The sequence below is a fragment of the Panthera uncia genome (assembly GCF_023721935.1).
Source record: "Panthera uncia isolate 11264 chromosome D3 unlocalized genomic scaffold, Puncia_PCG_1.0 HiC_scaffold_8, whole genome shotgun sequence".
Lineage (NCBI taxonomy): Eukaryota > Metazoa > Chordata > Mammalia > Carnivora > Felidae > Panthera > Panthera uncia.
In genome coordinates, this window is record NW_026057586.1 from 81721006 (window position 1) to 81747428 (window position 26423).

At 42.1% G+C, this 26423-nt stretch overlaps 1 protein-coding gene across 1 annotated transcript; it reads right to left on the minus strand.

Annotated features, from left to right (window-relative positions):
- Positions 1-397: 397 nt before the first annotated feature.
- TRAFD1 (TRAF-type zinc finger domain containing 1) lies at positions 398-25287 on the minus strand. The gene is made up of 12 exons (XM_049619934.1): positions 25193-25287; positions 22752-22817; positions 16156-16291; positions 15996-16049; positions 14953-15358; positions 13790-13996; positions 6717-6793; positions 5044-5274; positions 3617-3737; positions 2392-2731; positions 2065-2137; positions 398-1841 (listed from the first exon to the last, which is right to left on the minus strand). The coding sequence occupies exons 2-12, from the start codon at positions 22796-22798 to the stop codon at positions 1782-1784; spliced, it is 1752 nt and encodes a 583-aa protein (XP_049475891.1). The 5' UTR covers positions 22799-22817; positions 25193-25287; the 3' UTR covers positions 398-1781.
- Between the last annotated feature and the right edge of the window lie 1136 nt (positions 25288-26423).

Sequence of the window (26423 nt, forward strand, 5' to 3'; positions counted from 1 at the left end):
TTTTTCTATTTTTTTTAATGTTTATTTTTTTAGAAAGGGAGAGAGTACACGTGCAAGCACTTACAAGCCAGGGAGGGACAGAGAGAGAGAGAGAGAGAGAGAGAGAGGGAGACACAGAATCCGAAGGAGGCTCCAGGCTCTGAGATGTCAGCACAGAGCCTGATGCGGGACTCAAACTCACAAACCATGAGATCGTGACCTGAGCCAAAGTTGGACACTTAACCGACGACGGAGTTACTCAGGTACCACCCACCCCCTCCAGGGGGATTTTCAATCATGCCAGAAATGGTACAAGTCTCTCAGTCTTTCCAGCTTCTTTCACCTGACACAAGAAGGTCTCTGAGCTAATGGACTGATTTTAACTGACATATAATATACAAAAAAATCCCTATAGTTATAGATTCTTTTTTCTAATCTAGCTCAGACCTGGATTTGAGTCCTAGCACTGCTGTGAATTATCTGCATAGCCTTATGCAGGTCACTCCTTTTTACCTATGAAAAGGGACAATTATTCCCTCTTTCCCCACCCCCACTAGGTTGTGAGGGGAAAAACAAAGGAGCTCAAAATGACCTGAGGTCCTATGCAAACTGTGAGGTGCTGAAGGGTAAAGAATAATTCTACTAAGACTCAACCGCTATGAGAAAAGAGGCTTTTAAGGAATCTGCCTTTCTCGATTCAGTTGGAGGCAACTCCGCCCCCATGCCAAATCACAACCAGAGCTGCAGAAACTGCCAGTTTCTTTGAAATCCAATAGAAAACTATATAATGAATGTCTGGCACTGAGAAGCAGCTTATGCTAGAACTGCTAAGGCTCCAGGAAGCACAGAGAAAGCCTAGTCCTGCTCACCTTTCCCCATAGTCAGGGCCGACTCTCGCCTACTCTGTCTTCCCTCAGGGCAAAGGAGAAGGAACCACAAGACTCCACTGAACTCCAAGTACAAACTTTATTTCTATTACAAGGATGTTAATAATAGTAGTAGTGGTAGTAGTAAAATAAAAAGAGGTGAAGGGGCTCTGATACTTGGTTTTCAGAGCAAGCCACGGAGCTTAGGCCTCAGGCCTGATCCCGGCAGAGCCCAGCATGGCCCTGGTGGCAACAGGGAGCCCCCAGCCTTCTCTAGCCGAAGGCAGTAAAGAAAAAGGAGCCCACCAGAAACAGAAGGCAGTTGTGCCAAATGCCGAAGAAGCAGATTAAAACAAAGCCTCTAGTGCGCTCACCTCTAGCTCAACTCATCTCCAAAAGCCTTGTTCCTAACATATATTGCAACTGGCCTGAACACTCTACCAGGTGCCTCCATACATACCAGAGGCCCAAATTCTAGAGTGCGGAGGGCCAGTACACAGGAGAGGTTACCTAAAAGTTCCCAGATCGAGGCCCCAGCAGGGAAGAGAATCACTCCACTGGTGAGTACCAGGTTTCCAGAACCTTTTCTCTCCTCTTTCCACCAGGACCATACAGCACCAAGAAGCAGTGGTAATAGTATGTCAAAAGATGGAGCCCTGGTGGGCTGAGAGGCCATACACTGTATTTCTGTGAGGCCAAAAGGCAGGCAGCAGCTAAAGCTGAAACATTTCTCAACAGCCTCCCTGCTAACCCTCCCCCAAACCTTCAAACTCCCACAGCACAATCTCAAAAGACACAAAATGGCCATAACCTAGAAAAAGTTAAAATCTGTAAAATCTCCCCTGCCCATAGAGCCCAAGAGGTGGGGCCTGAACTGCGGCAAGTGCTGCTGTGCAGAGAAGATGGAACCAACGTGCAGGTTCTTTGCCGACGCCATTACTCCTCCTCTTCTTCCTCCTCTGCATCCCCAGCTCCCTGCTGCTTGGGGGTTTTTGCCTGAACAACAGAACACAAAGTAGAAAGCAGGAAGTGAAAAAGCAGTCCTCCTCCTTTAGAGCCCTGGAGATGTCAAACTTCTATGGAAACCTCCTCATCCAAAGCCAAAAGAACAGCCCTTTGGCCACGAATGCCTGACCGCTCACCTCTGACTTCAAGAACCACACCAGTTCCACCCATTTCTGAGTCCTAGCTGAGCATCATGGGCTGGATCCCCAATTACCTTTGCAGTTCTGTTGCGGTAGTTGGCGGCTGTGGAGGTGACCCGCGAGTTCCTGCCACCCTCACTCCTACCACTGAAAGAGAAGGATTGGAAACTAGTACCTGAGAGGTTGCTGAATAAGTCAGAAAACTCGGGAGAGAACAAAAACAGCTGGAACCAGACAAAAGCAGCTTTCTGCCAGCAGACCAAACAAATGAGCAACGGAAAACCCACCAAAAGCAAAAGAACATGTTGGAATCAGGTCACAATACACACAAAAGTCCACACACTCCCACTATGTTCTCCCGAGCTATTCCCAAGCTCCACTCCTGGGCTACTGATTCTTACCTTGCTCCGTATCTCCCGGAAGGCCCACGGGGGAAGGAGGGTACGAGGTTTTCTGGGTAGAGATTTCGCACCGGGTGAATCACTGGAGCATGTCCAGTGGCCATGGCCGAGTTATGGCTGTTTCGATTCCGCCCCCGGCTGTCTTGGCTGTCTAAGTTGTTGAGCTTCAGTATGCGAGGAGGACTGGGCTGGCACCCAGGTCTGGGGCTTGATGTGGATGTTGACAGTCGGTTACAGGTAGCTGTCATATTGTTAATGGGTCTGCTGGGGGGAAGAGGGTAGGTGGGCCCTTTAGCCATTTCCTGCTTGATATCATCCATGTAACCAGAAGACAGATCTCCTGAGAAGAGAAAAAAGCACCAGTTTTAGGGAAAAGCCTACTCTTGCTATTAGTGCTGGATTTGGGGCAGGAGTAATAGAATTCTGGGTAGAAGAGAACTGCCTTAGCCCTAAAGACTGCTGAAACCCACATCTTCAGGACAGGTTTGGGTCCTGACTTATTTTGTCCACACTTGTTACCTGGGTCCTCAAACACAGTCTTCCTGAGTATTCAACAATGGTGTGCCAGCAAACCTCGAAAAATAATTTGTAATTGGCTTTGTAATGGTTAGGTTTAAAAAACAGCTTACTTGCCTAGTCATGCGGGTTTTTTGGGGTTTTTTTAATGTCTATTTTTGAGAGTGTGCATGTGCTCTAATGGGGGAGGGGTAGAGAAAGACAGAGACAGGGGATCAGAAGCAGGTTCTGCGCTGACAGTAGAGCCTGAAGCAGGGCTTGAACTCACAAGCCATGAGATCATGACCTGAGCCAAAGTTGGACACTTAACCGACAGCCATCCAAGGACCCCCAGACATGCGGTTCTTAAATAATATTATTACTAATGAACTTGAGTACCCTAAACTAGAAACAGGGACCCAGTGCAGACACAGTAAGATCTGAAAATTATTTCCAAATTATCAACTGCACAGATAGAAGACCTACAGCTGAATAAGCACTGATGAGCCTTTCTCATGGCTGTCCCCAAAGCCATTACCCTATAATACACTTGAGACAGCTCAGTCTAACATGGGACCAAAACTAGCCTCAAGAGAGACCCCAGTGAGATCCTACTGTGCTTGGGAATTCAGAATTCAGGTAACCCCCATGTTAGAGTAGCAGATGACAAGTGGTAAGCAGGCCTGAGCCAGCAGCAGACCTGTGGCCTTGGCTCAGCCCTGGCTAATACCCTGGTGTCTGACACGCCTCTTGGGCAGCTCTGGTGAAGTTTCTGGATGCTGGAAATCCTGTCTAGGAATCCCCTCCGTCACATGGTTGTTTGCTGTGGCTGGACGTTGGTCACACTGGTCCTGACAAGAAAAAACAGAATTTGTACTTCAGAATTGAGTTAACCCTAAGAGAGGGAACAACAGGAGGAAAGGAAGGAATGGCAGGTTGGGCAAACACACCTTATGGGGGGAGGGAGGAGACAGATACAACTTCGACAACCACCGTGAAAAAGGGCCCAGGACTAAGAGGAAACACATCTGGAATGGCTCAATCATTCCCATTAGCACCTAAGGCACTAAGAGAAGCACTCTGATTTCTACTAGGATAAGGGAAGGGTTGATCTCAGGAACCCAGAAAAGCACATCAATACTTTGATCAAAGAGGATCTACACGGTTACTTCTTTCATAGTATCTCCTTGGAGACAACAAGTAGTTACTTATGTACTGCTTGATCCAAAAGCAGATGCTTTCTTATAGAAACGTGTCATGTTCTAGCAACAGCTATATCAGACCAACTACATAAATGACGCTGAACACAGCTCCAGGAGTAGCTTCTCATAACAAACAAGACTAGACAGAGAATATATTTTTTACTAACAGGTTGGAATCCTAGACTGCAAAGCTGAAAAAGCACTTTATTTATTTTCAAATGTTTATTTATTTTTGAGAGAGAGAGAGAAGAGAAGAGAAGAGAAGAGAAGAGAAGAGAAGAGACAAGACGAGACAGAGCACAAGTGGGGAAGGGGCAGAGAGAGAGGGAGACACAGAATCTGAAACAGGTTCCAGGCTCTGAACTGTCAGCACAGAGCCCGTCGCGGGGCTCGAACTCACAAACCGCAAGATCATGACCTGAGCCGATGTGGAACGCTTAACCAACTAAGCCACGTAGGAGCTCCTGAAAAATAACTTTAGACTGTCTAGTCTAATTCCCTCATTTACAGACATCCCCAGTGAAGGGACAGAACCTATCCAAGGTCAAACATAAAGGTAAAGCCAGAACCAGACCTTCAGGTCTCCTGGAATTAGAGACTCAAATGCCACCAAAAGGAAGAAACTGCCTTGTCAAAAATAAAATGTTGGTCAGTGATCTCAGGGAACCTCGCATCCAAATCTTTTTGGCAGGTCCAGGATGCTTGCTTAAATGGAGTCCTGGCTCCTAGGTCCTCAGCTAATGACATTATGGTTTTAGTTGACAGAGGTAGAGAATGTCTGAAAGCCTGAGGTAGTAGACCCCTTTGATAGCTCACAGAACAGGGCATGGCCAATAGCCAGGTCAGGTTTACATGCAACTTAAAAGCTAAAGAAGCATTCTCAGTTCTAAAAGTCTCAGGTTTACTCAGAGGATCTGCATGGAATGAAGTGGACAGGTCCTCTAGAGACTCTTACCTGGTGATGGAACAGCACCTCCTCCTCCAGCTGTACCCCACAGAATTCACACGGGATGATGACGCTATCCTCTACAGGGGGTGAATTGCTCAGGCCCATCAAAGAGTCTAACTGGTTACTTGCAGCCTGCTGCAAAAACTTTTGGAAGATGACATCAGGGTCCTCCACCTCTTTGGGGGGAGTGCTGCCCATACTGAGTGAAGGTAAGGCACAGGAAGGGTTACAGCTTGTCTGTCTCAAAAAACATAGATTAAAAAAAAAAAGCAGAAGTTAAGGAAAATACTACATTCCTAAATCATTATCTAAAAGTCACAAAATGTTAATAATGCTTAATACTGGGGAGAGAGACTAAAAAGGGTGAGTTAGGGCAAACGCAGATGAAACACTCTACTTTTATTTTTAATATTTCTGCTGTTTTGTATTTTTTTTACTGTGTTCATGTTATTTTTTCTTTAGATATTTCATTTTTGGGGTTCCTGGCTGGCTCAGTCAGAATATCTGACTCTTGATCTTGGGATCAGGAGTTCAAGCCCTATGTTGGGTATAGAGATTAAATACATTTCAAAAAAAAAAAAAAAAAAAAGACTTTATTTTTAAGTAATCTCTACACCCAACATGGGGCTTGAACTTATAAACCTGAGATCAACAGTCACCTCTCTACCAACTGAGCCAGCCAAGCACCCCAGTGATTATTCTTTTTATTTGGGGAGGGGGGGGGGCGGGTTGTTTTTGATTATTCTTTTTAAGTTGAAAAGATTGAAGATTCTCCCCACAACCACAGAATAAGAGAGGCTGTTATCCCTATTAACGGGTTTTCTTATGCTGCTCCCAAGACAAAAACTGGATGTATTCAAATACTGTTACTATTCCACTTATGGAGGGGGCACATATGTTCCACCTAGAGCACAGGGATTACTTAATAGTTATGGAATGGTTCCCTCCACCAGGTAATCCTCAAACACAAAGGCTATTCTCTAACCATTCCTAAATGGCTCAAGAACTTTCAACCATTCAAAAAGAATATGACACCTTTCATATACCAGGTATTGAGAGATTCAGTAGCTAGGAAAACACAGAACCTCCTCAAAAAACTCAGCCTAGTGGTGCAGACCAACAGGGCATCAGGAGCCCATACCACAGGGTGACAGGCTAAAAGAGAAGCAGGCACAGCACTTTCAAAGAGTGGGACTTCTGACCTAGCCTTCAGAACTTAGGATAGTTTCCTGAAAGTCATGCGAGAACTAAGTCCATGAGCAAGGAGTCTGCACTGTTGAGTGTGTTGGGGAGACAGGATGGATGCCCACACACCTTGCAGGCAGAAAAAGTCAAGTGCAAAAAAAACCCTTAACCCTTCCAGGGAACTGCAAGGACTTCAGTATGCCTCCAATACATCAAAATGTGGCATGAGATGAGACCAGCTTATAAGATGGTCAGTAGAGATGTACACTAGTGACCACAGAATGGGAGGAGCAAGCGGGCCTGCCGGAATGAACATTACTTTTTCCAAGAGGGAACAAGGCAGAGTTTTCAAATCTGTAGGTCAGTCATGCCATGTTAAGAAATACAGTTGCCACTTCTGCCACAGGTGCATTAAAATAGTTTGCTCAAGATCTCATGTGGTCTCCAACACCAACGATGACCTGCACATATTCCTCAAGTAATTCACAACACACCTGATGGTCAATCAGCAGTTCTTCTGGGTAGAGCTCCTCACAGAATTCACAAGGCAACATGGTCCGGTCAGCCGTACCTAGGTATCAGGCCATACAGTCAGACTCAATGAACAAAAACAAACTCAATTCAACCTTTTATCTTCCTTGTGAAGTTTTGTATAAAAGTCCAACTTCCTTTGACATTTCTTATATATAGCAATTTGTGGGGCTATAAATCCTCAAAGGGAAACCATCTAAGAGACAGGCGCTAGGCAAAAAAAACTTCCACTATGAAAAAAGAGATTGCTTTGTCACCATTTCCTGAGTAGGAATAAAGTGATTACTTACCCACTACTCTAATTAAGGAAGAATTCAAATGTGTACTAACTCTAGGCACTAATCTAAAGGCTTCTGTGCAGTATTTCTGTCCCCCAAGAAAACTAATGGAGATCCTACATTACTCTCATTTTACAGATCAGTAAGTTGAGGCCTGCTTATGACTGAAAGACAAATATCCTGAAAAACTCTCCCAGGGGCACCTGGGTGGCTCAGTCAGTTAACCATCGGACTTCGGCTCAGGTCATGATCTCACCATTCATGAGTTTGAGTCCCAACTTGGGCTCTGTGCTGACAGACAGCTCAAAGTCTGGAACCTACTTCACTTTAGATTCTGTGTCTCCCTCTCTCTCTGCCCCTCCCCCACTCTCATGCATTCAAGCGCACACGCTCTCTTTCTCTCTCTCAAGAATAAAATGAAAACAAACAAGCAATACTCTCCCAGTACAAAATACCAAAAAAAAAAAAAAAAAAAAGATGCTCAATAAAAGTAACTTAAGAGGGCAAATAAATAAGAGGTTTAAGCCCAGGATTCCCCAAACACAACAGCTTCGGCAAAACTGCTGAACTGGAGGGTGAACAATGAGAGGATGACCTAGGTCTTCACTCTGGGTAGGAGAAAGAAGTCTCCACCAAGAAACAGTAACTAAGTTTGGCCTTTACATGGGTTTGAGTCTAGAATCTACACTTCTGGTTTTATATAAATTCATGTTTATAATTCTTAAAAACCCAAGCCAACCTAAAATTCAATTTAAAATGATCTCAGTCAGTAGTATCGCTAGGCACCTGCCAGAAGCACATATAAATACTCTTAGGAGAACACGGCAGAAAAACTGTTAAAACACATGGGCACACATGCAGGAGGCAGCAAGCCACCATGACAGCAGAAACAACAAATAGCAAAAAAAAAAAAAAAAAAAAAAAAAAAAAAAAAAAAAAAAAAAAAAAAGTCTTCAGATATATTTTCAGACACTATAGAAAAATAAGTATATTTAAAAATGTTTAAAGCTATGTTTAAAATGGAATTAGGACTATCCCAGATATAAGAGATTATTTAAAATACGAGAAGACACAGTGAAGAAAAAAGAACCAAATGGAACTCAAATAGAATAAATGAAAACTATATAATCACTGAAGTGAAAACCTCAATGGACATATTGAACAACAGATTAGAAAGCAGACAGTTAAGAAGTTGCCCAGAATGCCCCACAGAGGACAAAGAAACAGAAAATGTAAGAAACAGGGAGGACAGAGCAAAAACTAACACATCTAAACAGAATTCAAGAGAAGACTACAAACAGGGTGCCTGGCTGGCTCAGTTGGTAGAGCATGCAACTCTTGATTTTGGGGTCATGAGTACAAGCCCCACACTGGGTATAAAGCTTACTTTAAAAAAGAAAGAAAAAAAGAAAATGAAGAGACTACAAAGAATGGACGACAAGCAATAATCAACAAAGTAACAGATAACAATTTTCCATATAGATGAAAAATACAAATCAGGAAAGCTAGCAAAACCCTAGAGATGTAAAGCCAGAGAAACTGCATAACCTAAAAGCCAAAAAGATCTTAAAATCAGCCAGACAGAAAAGAAAGTTACAGAAATTTTAAAAAAGTTATTGAAATTAAAAAAAAGGAAAGCTTATAGAAATAACACTAATAGATGACTTCTCTATAGGCAACAACAGAAGCCAAGAAATAGAATATCTTCCAAGAATGAAGACAAAATAATTGGCAAGCTAGAATTGTTATTACCAGAGAAACTATCACATAAAAAAAATAAAGATATTTTCAGACAAACAGAAATACAGAATTTACAATCAACAGACACTTCCAATAGAATTTCCAAAGAATATACCTTAGGAAGAAATTTATCCTAGAAGGAAGTTCTGAGAAACATGCAAGAATGGGTGAGCAAAAAAAAAAAAAAAAAAAAAAAGTAAACATGTAATAAGTACAAATAAATATAATGAGTATATAAAACAAGAAATGCCTACATCATGGTGTCAAAAAGAAAATAAGAGAGAACACTAACACATGGGTTTTTGGGGTTTTTTTAATGTTTATTGGGAGAGGGGCATACAGAATCTGAAGCAGGCTCCAGGCTGAGCTGTCTACACAGAGCCCAACATGGGGCTCGAACACACACTGCAAGCTCATTACCTGAGCAAAAGTCAGACGCTTAACTGATGGAGCCACCCAGGTGCCCCCACATCAGTAATTAAAAAAAAAAAAAAAAATTAACATTTATTTATTTTTGAGAGAGACAGAGAGAGAGAGAGACAGAGACAGAGTGCAAGCGGGGGAAGGACAGACAGAGAGGCAGATACAGAATCGGAAGCAGGCTCCAGGCTCTGAGCTGTCAGCACAGAGCCTGACACGGGGCTCAAACACATGCACTGTAAGATCATGACCTGAGCCGAAGTCAGACGCCTAACCTAAGCCACCCAGGCACCCCAATAATTTTTAAGTCATAAATGGATAATCCTAATTCTGAGGGCACTGTATTAATTGGGAGAACTTTATCACTAAGATTCAGTCTTTGTTAAAATAAACATGTCGAAATTTCCAGGGCAACCATGACAAGAATAGTGACAGAGAACATAAATTCCATACGAGAGGAAAAATGGAATGAAACAAGCAAACAAAAGTCAATAAAACAATCTGATAAATAACCAAGAAAGGAGAAAATAAAGGAAACTACACTGAACCCAGTCTTCACTTGTGACTACTATGCTACTGCCTCTTACTTTCTTCCATACCATGAAAGTCAAGTCTGAACAGTTGACAAGGAGACTCACATTAAAAGACGCTGCTTAGGTGTGCCTGGGTGGCTTAGGTGGTTAAGCGTCCAGGTAAGTGTGCGACTCTTGGTTTTGGCTCAGGTCATGATCTCACAGTTCATGAGATGGAGCCCCAAGTCAGGCTCCACAATGATAGCACAGACCCTGCTTGGGATTCTCTGTCTGCCCCTACCATGCTCACGTGTGCACACGTGCACGCTCTTTCTCTCTCTCAAGGTAAATAAAGTTTAAAAAAAAGCTACTACTCAGAGTTTGGAAAAGGCTTTCTTTGGGGCTAGGGCATTTTCCTAAGGGAAGAAACAGCAACTATTAGGTAAAAAACAAATCAAACGTGGGGCCCTGGGTGGCTCAGTCGGTTAAGCATCCAACTTAGGCTCAGCTCATGGTTTCTGAGTTTGAGCCCTGCGTCAGGCTCTGTGCTGACAGCTCAGAGCCTGGAGCCTGCTTTGGATTCTGTGTCTCCCTCTCTCTCTGCCTCTCCCCCACTTGTGCTCTCTCTCTCTCTCTTGAAAATGAATAAAATGTAAAAAAAAAAAAAAAAAAAAAGAAATCAAAGGTATCAGCATACCATAAAAGGTTATTGAAATGAAAAGAATTCAAAGCTAAACATTACAATGGGAAGCCTTGTACTGCTCCCCAAAATGCAGGATGCCTCTCTAATGAAACCAGCTTTTAAACAATCTCATTATATTACACATTCACGTCCTTTTATACACAAGGACTATAAGGTCACCTAATTACCTGCTGAAAGTGGTAACCTCGGGGGAGAACCAGGAGACTGTTTTCAGTGGGTAAAGACAAAACTTAAACTCCCTCTTACACTCTTTTACAACGTTCATTTTTTTTTTTTAATTATTTTTACCTTTCTTCTTTAACAGATTGGGATATAATTTACATATAATGCAATTCACCTATTTGATTTATACACAATCATTTTTATTACATATGCAAATTGTTTTAAAATATTTTCTACTCACGGGGATGGAAAGTATAACATAGGGAATATAGTTAATAACTTGTAATACACTTACTGTAGTAAACATTTCATAATGTATATAATTGTTGCATCACTAGGTTGTACACCTGAAACTAACTTAATGTCAACTATACTTCAATTGAAAAAACCTTCTATAATACAAAGAACATTTTCTTAAGGAAGAAAATACAGCCTAAAATAGTGTTTTTCCAATCTGTGGGGACATCACCCTCTAAGGAGCCAGACTCATCCCTTTATTCAATCTTTGAATTTACATGAATTTACATGTTAACCAGTCACTATCTAGAGTAGATCATAAAAACAAAATATTTTACATATATTTACTATTAAAAAGAATTTTTTTAATGCTTACTTATTTTTGAGAGAGAAAAAGTGTGAGCAGGGGAGGGTAGGCAGAGAGAGAGAGAGGTAGGGAGGGAGGGAGAGAGGGAAACACAGAATCCAAAGCAGGCTCCAAGCTCTGAGCTGTCCGCACAGAGCCCAACGTGGGGCTCGAACTCACGAACCATGATATCATGGCCCCAGCCGAAGTCAGAGGCTCAACCGACTGAGCCACCCAGGCACCCCTATTTTTTAAATTAACTTATTAGAAACTACAAAAATTTTTTAAAAGGAAAAATACATCAACACCTATCCAAGTTTCTATTAACACTACCATTTACTTCCTTTAAGCAAGGCATACGACACTCTACCATTTACCTCTTTTAACCAGGACCAATTCCTATTTTATCCAAATCAACAAAATGTTAAGAATTATCCTACTATTCTTGGAGTCACTATTCATACAGTGGTATGAAGAAAACTCATAGCTGACAGCTGTGTAATTTTAGGTCCCCAAAATCTCTTACAACTCAAGCGTTTTAAATATGTAGGACATGCATCCCTCAAACACACTGTTCTCCAAACTAGAGACCCAAAGTGATGGTTTACTGAACACAATCCAACTTTTATTTTTATTTAAAAAATTGGGGGTGGGGGAGTGGGCGCCTGGGTGGCTCAGTCGGTTGAGCGTCCGACTTCAGCTCAGGTCATGATCTTGCAGTTTGTGAGTTCGAGCCCCGTATCGGGCTCTGTGCTGACAGCTCAGAGCCTGAAGCCTGCTTTGCATTCTGTGTCTCCCCCTCTCTCTGCCCCTTCCTTGCCCATGCTCAGTGTCTCTCTCTCAATAAATAAATGTTAAAAAAAATTCTAAAAAAATAAATAAATAAAAGATCTGGGGGGGATAAAAAATGTTTAAATAAATAATGTTTATTTTCTTGAGAGAGAGAGAGAGAGAGAGAGAGATACAGAATACAAGCAGGGGAAGGGCAGAGACAGAGGGAGACAAAGAATCCGAAGCAGGCTCCAGGCTGTGAGCTGTCAGCACAGAGCCCAACGTGGGGCTTGAACTCAAGGACTGTGAGATCATGACCTGAGCTGGTCAGATGCTTAACCAACTAAGCCACCCAGGCGCCCCTATTTTTATTTAAATGTTTATTTATTTTTTATTTTTGAGAGAAAGTACAAGAGGGGGTGGGGCAGAGAGAAAGGGTGAGAGGGGATCGGAAGCCAGCTACATGCTGACAGCAGAGAACCTGATGTGGGGCTCAAACTAACGAAATGTGAGATCGTGACCTGAGCCGAAGTCAGATGCTCAACAGACTGAGCCACCCAGGTGCCCCCCAACTTTTGTTTTTAAAAGTTTAGTTTTATTTATTTTTTTTAGGAACCTCTACATCCAACATGGGGCTTGAACTCACAACCCAGAGATCAAGAATCATAGGCTCTACCGACTGAACCAGCCAGGTGTCCCAGAATTTTTATTTTTATTTTAAAAGTTGTTTGTGTGTTTTGAGACTGAGCAAGCATATGCGAGCAAGTAGGGGAGAGGGAGAGGGTGAAAGAGAATCTTAAGCAGGCTCTGTGCCCAGTGTGGAGCCCATCATGGGCTTGATCTCCACGAACTGTGAGATCATGACCTGATTCAAAATCAAGAGTCAGGCACTTAACCAACTGAGACACCCAGGTGCCCCCAGAATTGTTTTTAAATGCAGGCAGGGAGGGGAGCAAAGTTCTTTATAGAATCATAACTATTTAGAACAAAGGATAAAAACAAAATCACTATTGCACAATTGTCAGTTATACCTGATTCAAGCAAGAAACCTTAGTGAATACAAAAAACTACTAAATAAAAGATGGTGTAAATATCTCATTCCCCCACAATCTCAAAATAACAATCTGCATGTAGCTATTATAAAGATAAAAGCTATCCATATAATGAAGGTACCTAACACACTTCATTTTAATGAATAATAGGATAAACTGACATCTTGAGAAGGACAGCGTCACCAACATAGCAATTCTGCCAAAACTGTGTAACCTGAATCTAAACATGGGAAAACAATCAGACAAATCTAAATTAGGAAAGAAATATTCTGCAAAACAACTGCCCTGGACTCTTCAAAAGTACCAATGCACTGAAAGAAAGAAAGAAAGAAAAAAAAAAAAGACAGGTGGAGGGGGCTAAACTAAATTAACCTAAAAAGAACACAACGTATAATCCTGGATTTTGAAAACAAAAAAGCTCCAAAGAACATTATGTATAAGTCGGGAACCTCTGTTAAATTTCCTGAGAGTGGTATTTGTATTGTGTTTACATAGAATACCCTTGTTTTTAAGATACATGCTGAAGTATTTAGGGATAAAATGTTATGTCTGCAACTTATTCTCAAATGATTCAGGGGTAGAAATAAAAATATATAAAATAAATGGAAAACACTAAAACTGGCAAATATAAACAAGGGGTATATAGATAGGAACTGTACTATTCTGACAATTTCTACGAATAAAAAGTTGGGGAAAGCAAAGCAAAAAAGGCAAATCTTATCTGATGGAAAACTTACAATTTTATATAAATTATATGGTGTTAGACAAAAAAAAACCTGTAGAGACAGAGACTAGTGCAGAATAAACAAACCTACCCTTTATGTCATTCAGAGCATTGGGACCTTCAAGGGACTGGTCTGCACCACATACAGCCCTCCAGAAGTCCTGCTCAGCCATGCTGTGGGCCTGCCCTTCATTTTGCAGACTTAGGGCCAACATGAAGTCCAGGTTTGCACTATCTTCACCACCCTCTTTTGGGGGCTGCCGGGTTCTATTCCTTTCCTGCCTTTCTTGTTCTTCCACTGGGTGGGAGAAAAAAAATAAAACAGTACTCAAAATACATTAGAGATGTTGCTACCCCTCAGCTCAAGTCCATGCCGAGCAACTATTCAAGGTTTACAGGCATCTATGCAGGAACAAAAGAGGCCTAGCCTTCCTGTTCTCATAGGACTCCAAATATTAAGTCTGCTGTGATAAAAGTCTCCACTATTATTTTGTTTTATTAATACCCAATACAATGGGTGTCCAGCTAGCTCAGTTGGTAGAGCATGAAACTCTTATTAATACCCAATATTATTGAACTATAATTATGAAACAAGCACCATGCTTAACATTTTATATATTCTCGCACTATAGCAGAATGGTTTGAAGCATGGCGTCAGATTGCTTGAATTCAGGTCCCAGCTCTGCCACTTACCTACCCTCAAAAGACTGCTTATGACAACTAAATCAGTTAATACATATAAAGCACTTTACAAATGCCTGAAGCACATCAGGTATACTCAGTAAATATTAGCTATTAACAGCACTGTCACTGTCATTGTTATCATTATCATCAACCCTAGCTGTAATCCAACAGTAATCCAACAGCAAAGAGTTTCTACTGTTTCCCATCTATAGGAAAGTTATTCTTCTTAATGTTACCTAAATAAATAGAAACCTGATTGCAGTTTAATGTTTATTTTGAAGGAGAAAGAGCATGCATGCACGCAAGCAGGGAAGGGGCAAACAGAGAAGGAGAGAAAGAGCATCCCAAGCAGGCTCCACACTGCCAGCGCAAAGCTCAACATGGGGCTCAATCCCACGAACTGTGAGATCACCATGAGGCAAAATCAACAGTTGGATGCCCAACTGACTGAGCGATTCAGGCGACCCAATCAGGTTTCTATAATTAAGATCTATTTGCCCCCAAAGCACTCTTCCCATTTGCCCTGAGATTCTGACACCATTCCAGTTTTCTAAGCCAAACACAACTCACACAGATTATTCTGAATTGGAAAATGGGCTGTCATGTTCCTTTGGTTGGTAGTCCTACTATGGAAAAGGTCCAAGTCAAAGGCTCTCAGCGGTCTTCGGGGTAGCCTCATAGGTGGGTCCAGAGCCTCAATTTGTCTGAGGAGCTGGGATGCAATCCAGATTCCATCTTGACCCCAAGACTCATCATATGCATTAGGAGGCATGGCAACCTCATCTCTTTTTTCCTCTCCGTCTCTCCCACAAACTTCAGGATGAGTCTTCAGATCTTTCACCAGGACATTGCGCCCACAATTGCCACATAACTCCGTCCGGGCACCACAGTAATCTTCATGGTCCTTCAGTTTGAGAACAGAAAGTTCCAAATCACAGTGCTGGCAAAGGGCAAGCCGTAAAGGACACTCAGTTTCCTGCAACACAGGGTAATGAGGCAGTTAATATGCAGATCTAAGAGAGCCTATGTTTTAATCAGGGCAAGGAAAGCCAAAAATATATATTTACTTCAATATTCTCTTCCAGCCCTAGCTTTGCCTGCCATGCTTTTCTATGCATTTAAGAGTCACAGCTTCCCTCTTGGTCCCTGTCACCAGGTTCTACAGAGGGAAAGAAATTCTTAAAAGGAATCTACTCAGCCACCCTATCATCATTTTGTGCACACATTACAAAGTAACCTAAAATCAGAGGCGCCCAGGAGCAAATAGCAAAAGCATAGCAATTCAGATATGTTTGTCAAAGTTACACCAGCCTAATTTCCCTTTACCATTTCAATCTCTTAAATACCTGGTAATGAGGAAAACAGGCTGTTCTTTAGAAAGACACTGATTTCTCTAATCTGCACATTTGTATATAGCACTGGCTTTAAATTGATTGAATAAACCAGGAATTAATTACCAATGAAGATGACCCCAAGAGTATACAGACTCAGCAGATGAAGGACAAAACTTTTATACTTATTTTGAAATTGTAAATAAAACGCTTTTAGGTCAGTAATCTCAGTAATGTTGGCCCTATGATAACGCACTCTCTTCATGGTGCAGGAAAACTAACCTCATGCTTCTTTAATTGCCTCTTCTCCAACTTCTTATTACATTTGCAGGTCACCTATAAGAAGTGACAATAAATTGGCTTTGTGACAACATAATCACTTGCTACTGCAAAACAGCAAGTATAATACATTTATGAACATTTGAGTACTTGGGTGGTTCACCTGACAATGTTCTGTATCCATGTGACTCTCCATGTCAGATTTGGGAAACGGTTCCTTGCAGATAGGACACATACCAATGTTCCTTTGACAGTGGATCTCATGGATGGTAAAATTAAACACAGGAATTTCTTTCTTGCTACAGAAACAGATCAAAGTGAAAGACAAGCATTACTGACTTCTGCACAGTGGTATCACATGGAAATCTGGCTTGTCTGATCTTTAGTCTCCATTACTTCCCTTTAGTCTCCATTACTTCTCTTTAGTAAATCTAGTCTATTATAAGCTCTTAAGATTGTTACTACCCCTGCTTTTCAAGAAGTCCTGAAAGTTTTGAGTCTTCTGCACAACAATGAGTTATCAGTACTATGTACTACCTTTACAAGCTCAGCCTCACTTTCTACATGCCAGAGCTAATCAAAGCCAGCAACATGAAGTCAGACACCAAGAAATGAGCTGCGCTTCTCTATTGTTTTTTAAATGTTTATTTATTTTTGAGAGCACAAGCAGGGGAGAAGCAGAGAGAGGGAGACAGAAGATCTGGGGCGGACTGCGCTGACAGCAGCGAGTCCAATGTGGGGCTCAAACTCACGAACCATGAGCTCATGACCTGAGTCAAAGTCGGACACTCAACTGACTGCCACCGAGGTGCCCCAAGCTAGGCTTTTCTAAAACCATCCATGATCCCAAGCACAATGATACACTCCAGGACTGTTTAAAAACAAAAACAAAAACAAAAACAAAAAAAAAAACAGAACAAAACAGCCTACCATTTATTTTCACTCTCAGTCTGAGGTAGGTTTAATCTCATTAGACTTTATTCCACTAAAAGTCAAACCAAAAAGAGCAGATGCCAGCATTGGGATAGCCAGTGGGGAACAGAAAACTGCCTCCCTGGGGCACCTGTGTGGCTCAGTTGGTTGGGCAGCTGAGTTCAGCTTAGGTCGTGATCTCACGGTTCAGAAACCGGAACCCCTCATCAGGCTCTATGCTGGCAGTGCAGAGCCTGCTTGAGATTCTCTTTCACTCTCTCTTCTCTGCCCCTACCCCTACTTGCACTCTCTCTCTCAAAATAAATAAGCTGAAAGAAAGAAAGAAAGAAAGAAAGAAAGAAAGAAAGAAAGAAAGAACCAACTGCCTCCCTTATATCCCAGATGCCTTTCAAAGTGGGCTAGATACTAGTCAGGAACATGCTCTCTGTCCTTGTTGATATAAAGTTCACTGCAGAACTGTACAAAAATGAAGTCCTGAATCCCTTCCCCCAATCTTGTCTCCTCACTCACTTTTTGCCATTCTCTTTTAGTTTAAGGAATCCAATTAAATACTAGGGGTGCCTGGGTGGCTCAGTCAGTTGAGCGTCTGACTCTTGATTTTGGCTTAGGTCACGATCTCATGGTTCATGAGTTTGAGCCTGCGTTGGGCTCTGTACTGACAGTGCAGGGCCTGCTTGAGATTCCCTCTCTCTCCCTCCCTCTCTGCCCCTCCCTAACTCGTGCCCATGCCTCTCTCTCAAAAGAAATAAATTTTTAAAAAGTCTTGGGGTGCCCAGGTGGCTCAAGCAATTAAGTGTCCAACTTCAGCTCAGGTCATGATCTCATGGTTTGTGAGTTAGAGCCCCTCATCAGGCTCTGCACTAACAGTGTAGAGCCTGCTTGGGATTCTCTCTCTCCCCCTCTCTCCCTGCTCCTCCCCAACTTGTGCTTTCTCTCTCAAAATAAATAAACTTCAAAATTTTTTTCCTTAAAAAAATATTAAAAAACAAAGTCTTTACTTTGTCATTTGGATGTGACCATCAGAAAACTCCCAATTTTAGTCTAGCTAAAAATTGTATTTAGAAAATGTGTCTATGGGGGTGCCTGGGTGGCTCAGTCAGTTAAAAGTCTGAATCTTGATTTCGGCTGAGGTCATAATCTGACAGTTAGTGGGACTGAGCCCCGAGTGGGGCTCCGAGGGGCACTAACAGCAGGGAGTCTGCCCTTCTGTGAGCATGTGCTTGTGAGCATTCTCTCTCTCAAACTTTAAAAGAAAAAAAAAATGTCTGTCACCTAGATTAAAATTTCAGAAAAATACTGAACACAATAAATAATGACAATTATACAAGAAATCTTTTTTAGTTTTTTTTTTTAGTGTTTGTTTATTTTTGAGAGAGACAGAGACAGAGTGTGAGCAGGGGAGGGGCAGAGAGAAAGGAGACAGAATCTGAAGCAGGCTCCAGCTGTCAGCACGGAACCCGATGCGGGGCTTGAACTCACAAACTGCGAAATCATGACCTGAGCCAAAGTTGGACGCTTAACCAACTGAGCCACCCAGGCGTCCCTATACAAGAAATCTTTAATATCCTATTTCACCTCCAAAGCTAAGTACTACAGGAATTCTCTTCCACACTGAAATATAGACAGCTTAATTCTCTTTTACATAGTTTTAATCTCCAACCATAGTGTAAAAAACATTTTAAAGTAGGATGACTGATGTGTCTCCAGCGACAGTCATACTCCTAGTCTGAAAGACCAAGACACCAAATAAATGCAAATTCATTTTTACCAAACGGTGTAATTATTAAGGCAGCTCTTATAGAGAAACTGGAAGGTAATCAACTGTGAGATGGGAAGAAAACTCAAATGGATAAAGAAACTACCACTGTCTTGAAAGATTTAATTTCCCCTATTTCTCTAAAATTCCTAGCTTTCTAAGGAAACCAGTAGTTTTAATTAATTCAGTTTTATTTTTTTCAACTAGAGAATATTAAAATATATAGAAGGAGCTATAAATCAAAGTTATCATCTAAACCTATTAAATTAACAAAAGTTAAAAATTAGTAAATTCCACCATTAAATATGTTGTGAAACTAATATTCTAATACATTACCAGTGATACTGTAAACTGCTTAAAAATAGCCCGAAAATGTGTTTCTAGGACCATAATACAGTCTTTAACGACGCAATCTCACTCTTGGGATTATGAAGATTTCATTAGTGTGATAAAATGATTTAAAAAAAACACTAAAAACGTCTAAATAAGTTACTGGCTATGTTAAATATGTACAACAAAATGAAAGTAGAGCTATATCATGATTGCAAATCATACATGTACAAATGCCACAAAAAATTAAGCTAATAATTACTGCTGAAATTCATAATTTTTAAAATAATTTTCTTTTCGGGGCACCTGGGTGGCTCAGTCAGTTAAGCCTCCAACTTCAGCTCAGGTCATGATCTCATGGCTGGAGTTTGAGACCCCATGTCAGGCTCACTGCTATCGGCAGACAGCCCACCTCAGATACTCTGTCCCCTTCTCTCTCTGCCTCTCTCCCACTCATGCTCTTTCTCTCTCTCAAAAATAAACATTTTTGGGGGTGCCTGGGTGGCTCAGTCAGTTAAGTGTCCGACTTCAGCTCAGGTCATGATCTCGTGGTTTGTGAGTTCAAGCCCCACGTCGGGCTCTGTGCTGATAGCTCGGAGCCTGCAGCCTGCTTCGAATTCTGTGTTTCCTTCTCTCTTTGCCCCTCCCCTGCTCATACTCTGTCTCTCTCGGTCTCTCAAAAATAAATACATGTTAAAAAAAAATAATAAAAAAAAAACATTTTAAAAAAATAAAATAAAAAATTAATTTAACTGCCAAGATAGTCACACCAAACATTCCAACCAGACAAAATACCAATATAGTTGCTTCCTACCTACAGATAAAAAACAAGATGTTTTAAGTAAGAAAATGAGAACACAATTCCATATCTAAATAAAACTGCTAAAAAGCCTTAAGGATGGAGGGACTAGCAAGTTAAAGATGAAATTTCATTTTATTTGATTTTTTAAAGTTTATTTATTTTGAGAGAGAGAACAATCGAGGGAGAGATGGAGACAAAGGGAGAGAGAGAATCCCAAGGTTCCTTGTGGTCAGCGCAGAGCCCAACATGGGGCTCAATCTCACAAATTGAGATCACGATCTGAGCTGAAATTAAGAGTCAGACGCTTAACTGACTGAGCCACCCAGGTGCCCCTCATTTTATTTTAAATGTTTGTTTATTTTTGAGAGAGCGTTCAAATGGGGGAGGGGTAGAGAGAGGGGTCAGAGGATCCGAAGCTGACTCTGCACTGACACCAGCAAGCCCAACATGGTGGCTTAAACTCATGAACCGCAAGATCATGACCTGAGCCGAGGTCGGATGTTCAACCAACTGAGCTACCCAGGCACCCCTAAAATTTTATTTTAGATAGAAGTGACTGAAAGGCAAGCCAAGGCTTCCAGAAAAATTCCCATCAGCCTTCTAAATGCTAAACACAAGCTAGAAATCAATTCTTTAATACATACAAAAATAAAAGTCTAAGCCTTTTTGTTTGCTTTTTGAGGGAGAGGGAGAGGGAGAGAGAGAGAGAGGGAGAGAGAGAGAGAGAGAAAAGCAGGCCGCACCCGAAGTGGGGTTCAAGCTCACCTGATGAGGGGCTAGAACTCACGAACTGAGATCATGACCTGAGCCAAGGTCAGATGCTTAACCGACTGAGTCACCCAGGCACCTCCCTCCCTTTTTTTTTTCATTGGTTTTAGTAATCTCTACACCCAATGTGAGGCTTGAACTCATGATCCTGAGATCAAGAGTCGCATGTTCTTCCAACTGAGCCAGCCAGGTGCCCCTAAAAGTCAAAGCCTTCTAACACTGAATGAAGTTCCTGTTCCCTAGAACTACTCCCCACAATCAGAGAAGGGAGGTAACATGCAAAAACATCTTCAATAACAAACTACTCTTTTTACTGGTCTAGTGGATCTAAGGGCAGCTCACATTTTTAACTTTTTAAATTTTTTATTATTTTTAGTATATTCTATGTCCAATGTGGGGCTCAAACTCAGGGCCCCAAGATCAAGAGTTGCATGCTGTACCAACTGAGCCAGTCAGGCAAGGCACTCCAGCAGCTCACACGTTAAAGATTATCTTAACTTTTCTTACGGAACTATAGAAATATGGCTCTAAAAACAAAAATTTTAAACCTGGAATTCAAATAAGGTTACTTAGATGAGAGGCCTGTGCTGGTTTAGTCACCCTTCCATGCTAATCTTTTTTCTTTAAATAAATTGCTTTGGCTTTGAATAACCCTCTTTTCATTAGCTTTCCATTAACTTACCCTTTTTTTTTAAACTCCCTTAGCATAGTTATTTATATATTGTCCTGGCCTTGAGATTCCTTCAAATTGAAGTGGACTCATAAAGAGTATCGTAACTGATGACACCGCCAGTATGTTTTCTTACATAATCACAATATTTTCTTGTGATTATTTGCATAACTGATTATTTCATTAACAGTAATGGCATATGTGAAACACAAAGCTCAAGTAGTTTTTAAATTGGCAGAAAGTGATAATGGCATAGTAGAAAAAAAAATACCCCATAAAGCAAGCGCCCTCTTAGAAATGAATCTTAATTCTGTTCAGGGAAGGAATACTGCAATCAGCAGTTGCTCTGATTATATCCTAATTTTGCTGAAAGCCCTGAGCAAAAATTGAAAGAGGCAATAAAAAAATAAAATTGTTGTTAGGTGGCTCGAACCTTCTATCAATCTGAGTCAAACTACTTTCCTTATTCAACATCTCTCCCCTTCTACACTTCCCTTAATTTCGTTAAGTTAAACACAGCTTTTTTTTCTTTAGCATTCCATAAGAGCACTTATATGTCACTAAAATACCAAATTCTCAAGAAATTATTAGCTACACTTCTAAGTTTCATTTCAGGAAGAAAAAGCTGCTCTTTCATGTCACTCACATGGGTTACACACGCCAAAACAGAAAGTTTAATATTCAAGACTACACCCAGTCTTCACAAACAGTTCTGGAATCACGAAGTGATAATGATTAAGCTGGACTGCCAAAGACTTTACCCAGACTTTTTTTTTTTTTTTTTTTTTTTTTAAGTGGGGGAACATTCCTTCGGCAAAATCCTTTCTAAAAAGTTGAGTGGCTCTAGTTGAACTGCTCTCACTGTTAGATGTAGAGCCAAGCTCACTAAACCTCTTCCCAATCATCCCCAAGACAGCCACTGTAGCCACACAGGGAAATCTTTGCAACGCATTTGAAAAACACTCATCTACTCCAGACATTGCATTATATTTTTAGTATCTTTTTAAAAATGTATGAGGGGCGCCTGGCTGGCTTAGTCGGTAGAGCATGGGACTCTCGATCTCAGGTCTAAAGGTTGTGAGTTAAGTAGGGCAGTGCCTACCTAAAAAAATAAAAATAAATTTAAAAAAATAAAAATTTAAAAGTCTGATGTTTTTCAGAAAGACAAAAAATAAATTTGCTGATTTGTACATCAGAAAAGCGAAGCTCCAAAAACAGTCAGTGCGGTCATTTGCCAAGTCATTAACTAAAGGTAGGCACCAGAGCTCCAGACTCCCAGCTGCATCACACCACTCTATAGTCATTTCTCTACACTATCTGAACCCACCATCTTCTCAAATTAATAAAACAATGTTATATAAAATTGTTAAAAAGGCTTTAGTCCCATATATTTCCACAACATATGTGGTCTCAATTTTAACCTGCCAATAAATAAACCAACCCTTTACAGAAGCAAGTTTGTTCTCATTCCAATAACATTTCCTAGATTTAATCTCTTACCAGTTGTCACACAGTTGAGTGTCCTGGTCATCTAGAAATTCAGCCATCTTTAGCTCTTCCTGAAAACTATAAAGGAAGAAGTGTAAACTTTCAATTTCGTTTCTGCTTTTAGGATGACATGCAAAACACAAAAGCAAAACACAAGTACCCAGAAAAATGTTACCAAAACCAGTACATTAAAGCATTTTATTTAACAGCTCATACCCTTGGATTTTACCTTTTTATTTTTTAATTTTCATTGTAAAATAATTTGACTTGCAAAAACAGCACCAAAAAAACTCCTGTATACCCTTCACCCAATACGTTTTAAACAACCACAGTAAAATGATCAAGTGCAGGAAACTAACACAATATTAATAAACCTATAGATCATATTCATGAATCATCCCACTAATTCCCTTTTTCTTGTTCAAGATCCAATCCAGGGTCACATAGGGCATACAGTTATTTCTCCTTAATCTCCTTTGATCTACGATATTTAGTTTTTCATCTTTCAGAACTTTGTTAAGTGTCCTGGCTAGGTATTTTGTAGAATTCCCTTCAGTTTGTTTGACGTTTTCTCATGGCTAACACATCTTTAGCAAGAATACCACAGAACTGATGTCGCACTCATTGTCAGTGCATTATATCAGAAGGCCCATGACGTCAACAATCTTATTATTATAGATGATGTTAACTTCGATCCTTAGCTGAGAATGTCTGCTGGGTTTGTGCACTGTAAAGTTTTTCCTTCTTTTTAAACAAGATGTCAGCACAGAGAGCAAAGTGCTGGCAATTTTTTTTTTTATCACTATTTACTTCAGATTTACAGTGACACAAAAATGGTCTTAAACACTGCCCCGAAAGGGCTCTTTGATGGATCTGACGGTTCTAAAAGAACTCACTTTTCAAAGCACATACTCATTCAACATACTGAGACGCCGTGTGCCACGCACTGGGCCCAGGCACTAAGAACACTTTACAAATTCAAGAAATATACTGTCTGATCTAACAGATCGACTTAGTAATGGAGAAAAAATAAAGAAACGGATAGACATCGAGCATTTCTATGGAAAAGCAGGTAGCAGACAAATGGAGATGAAGGGAGTCTACTTTGGAGAAGGGTGATGAGAGAACTTTCTGAGAAGATGACATTTAAACCAAGACCGGAAGTGTGAAAAGGAAGTAAGAGGATGGGCGTGGGGGAAAAACCCAATGGGGCAGAGGGCCTAAAAGGCAATGAAAGAGAAAGTAAAGGGAGATCTGGAAGAGCATAATGAAAAAGGGGACTGGTTCAAGGCCTTATCAGACAGAGCAGAAGGGGTACTGGATTATATTCCAAGCCCAAAGGTAAACCACGGATGGGTTTTAAATTAGGGAGTCACATGAGTCAAGCTAACCGCTCTGATAGGAAATGTAAAGGAGGGATGGGAAGCACCTATCTGTGACAATAAATCACGGTCCCAAAGCGTAAAGACGAGATACTTCTCTAAGGGCAGTCTGACTGTCCTCTAGAAACTAAACCAAGACCAGAGCCTCGGATGCGGAAAGTGCCCTCTGTCGGCCAGGAGAATGGGGGTGGCGGGCAGGGCTCAGAGCGGGGCCCCCCTGAGGGTCGAGCTCCGGTCCTGACCTTCAGGAGACACGGGACCTAACCTTCCTGGGCCTCAAATTCCTCAGGCAGACAACTGACAATACTTCAAAGGGTCGTTGTACACAGTAAATGAGCGAATGCACGGAAGTGCTCTGCTACGGCAAGTCCTCGACCTTACAAGGAGCCCCCTTCTTAGGCATTGGGGCGGGGGGGGGGGGGCAGCTGCCCCCTCGGAGTCCAGACCCAGGAGGCGGTTTCCAACCGCCCCTTCACCCGGGGAGGCCCGGGAGTTCGGGGATGGGGCATGGAGAGGGCATCAGCTTCGCAAATAACAGCGGTTAACATTTACTGTGCCTCTGATGATCCCAAACGCTCTGCACGTTATCTTCTCCTTCAGACCACAGCCCCAGGAGGTGAAAGTCATTATCCCATTTCGGAGCCCGCGAAAGCAGAAGTGAGGGGAGACAGCCGCCGCACGGTTGGTCGGAGGGGGGACTGGAGCCGGCAACTAGGCTAACGCGACCCCCCGCCCCCCCCCCCCCCGCCCTGCACACACACTCGCGGCTCCGCCCGGGGCGCGGTGCCCACAGTGGCGCTCCGGACGACGCCCACTTCCCAGACGCCCGGGCCCAGGCCTCCGAGGGGCGGCGCCGCCGGGGGCTGTCTAGGCTCCGGTTCCCTGAGGACAGCGCGCGGCCTCCCCCACTGGCCTGAGGAGACGCGGCGGCATGGCCGTCTTTCTCCTTACGGCCGCGACCCCCGGGGCCCACGGTCCCCTCGCCCACACACCCCGCCGTCAGGATGCCGGCCTCCTCCCTAACCGGGGGCCACAGGGGGCTCCCAAGGCGCGGGCCACCGCTACACTCACCCGAGACGAGAGCAAGGACTTGCAGCGGACCCGCTAGTCACGGACGCACAGAGCCGCCTCTCTCGGCCCCCGCACTGAACAACGGCCCCCGGAGCTGCCTCACCACTTCCGACCTCGCGGAGGACCGCGCCCATTGGCCACAGACGGCCCCAGCTGTCGGCCCATTGGGTGGCACCGCTGTCGCTCCCAGGGCTCCGCCTCCTACGCGCCCATTGGCGCCTCAGAGCTCCACCGGGGTGAATCCCTGCAAGTCCCAGCCCCTGCACATCTGGGATGAGCAGCTGAGCTCTGAGCTGTGACCCTGGTTCTGCGGGCCCAACGACTGCCCCTGACACAGGCTAATAATATTTGCATGAATAATACTGCACAAACATTACCAATACGCCTAAAATATTAGGATAATTAATAGCATTTGTTCTCTTGTCATGAGCCATTAATACTTATTAGTCATTCTTGTTGCTATTATAATGCCCTGTGCAAGACCTCTGCAAGGCTCTATACGTATTTGAACACTTAGCATTTTGCAGTGGAAGAGGGAGCATCTGAGTCGCAGGTTTGACTCCCTAGTTTCTCACCTGCTGCCTGTATGGATACTCTGAAGTCCTCTTCCCTCATGAATAAAAAAAAAAAAAAGAAAGAAAGAAACAAAGAAAAGAAAAGAAAAAGGATATATATTTAAATATAACCAAGAATATACTATCCACAATGCAATTTAAAACCATGATTTTTACTGCAGATTTTTTAAATGTTTTAAATTTGTATTTATTTTTGAGAGAGAGAGAGAGTCAGCAGGGGAAGAACAGAGAGGGAGAAGGGGACACAGAATCCAAAGCAGGCTCCAGGCTCTGAGCTGTCAGCACAGAGCCCGATGCAGGGCTGGAACCCACCAAACTGCGAGTTCATGACCTGAGCTGAAGTCAGATGTTTAACCAACTGAGCCACCCAGGCGGCCCTTTATTGCAAATTTTAATTGCAAAATGTTCGTGATATCGTGCTATGTAGGAAAAGCAAGTTACAAAGCATTATTTATTTGTAACAGGATAGAATATTTAGTTTAAATAGGCAGTATGTTATGTGTGATTCCAAAGATATAAAGTTCAAAAACAGGCAAAATTAATCTAAAGTGAGAGAAGTCAGAATAATGGTTCCATCTGAAGAGTATGGACTGCAGGGGAATCTGAGAAAGATTTCCAAGTCCTGGAAATGTTCTAGATCTCAATCTTCAAAGTGG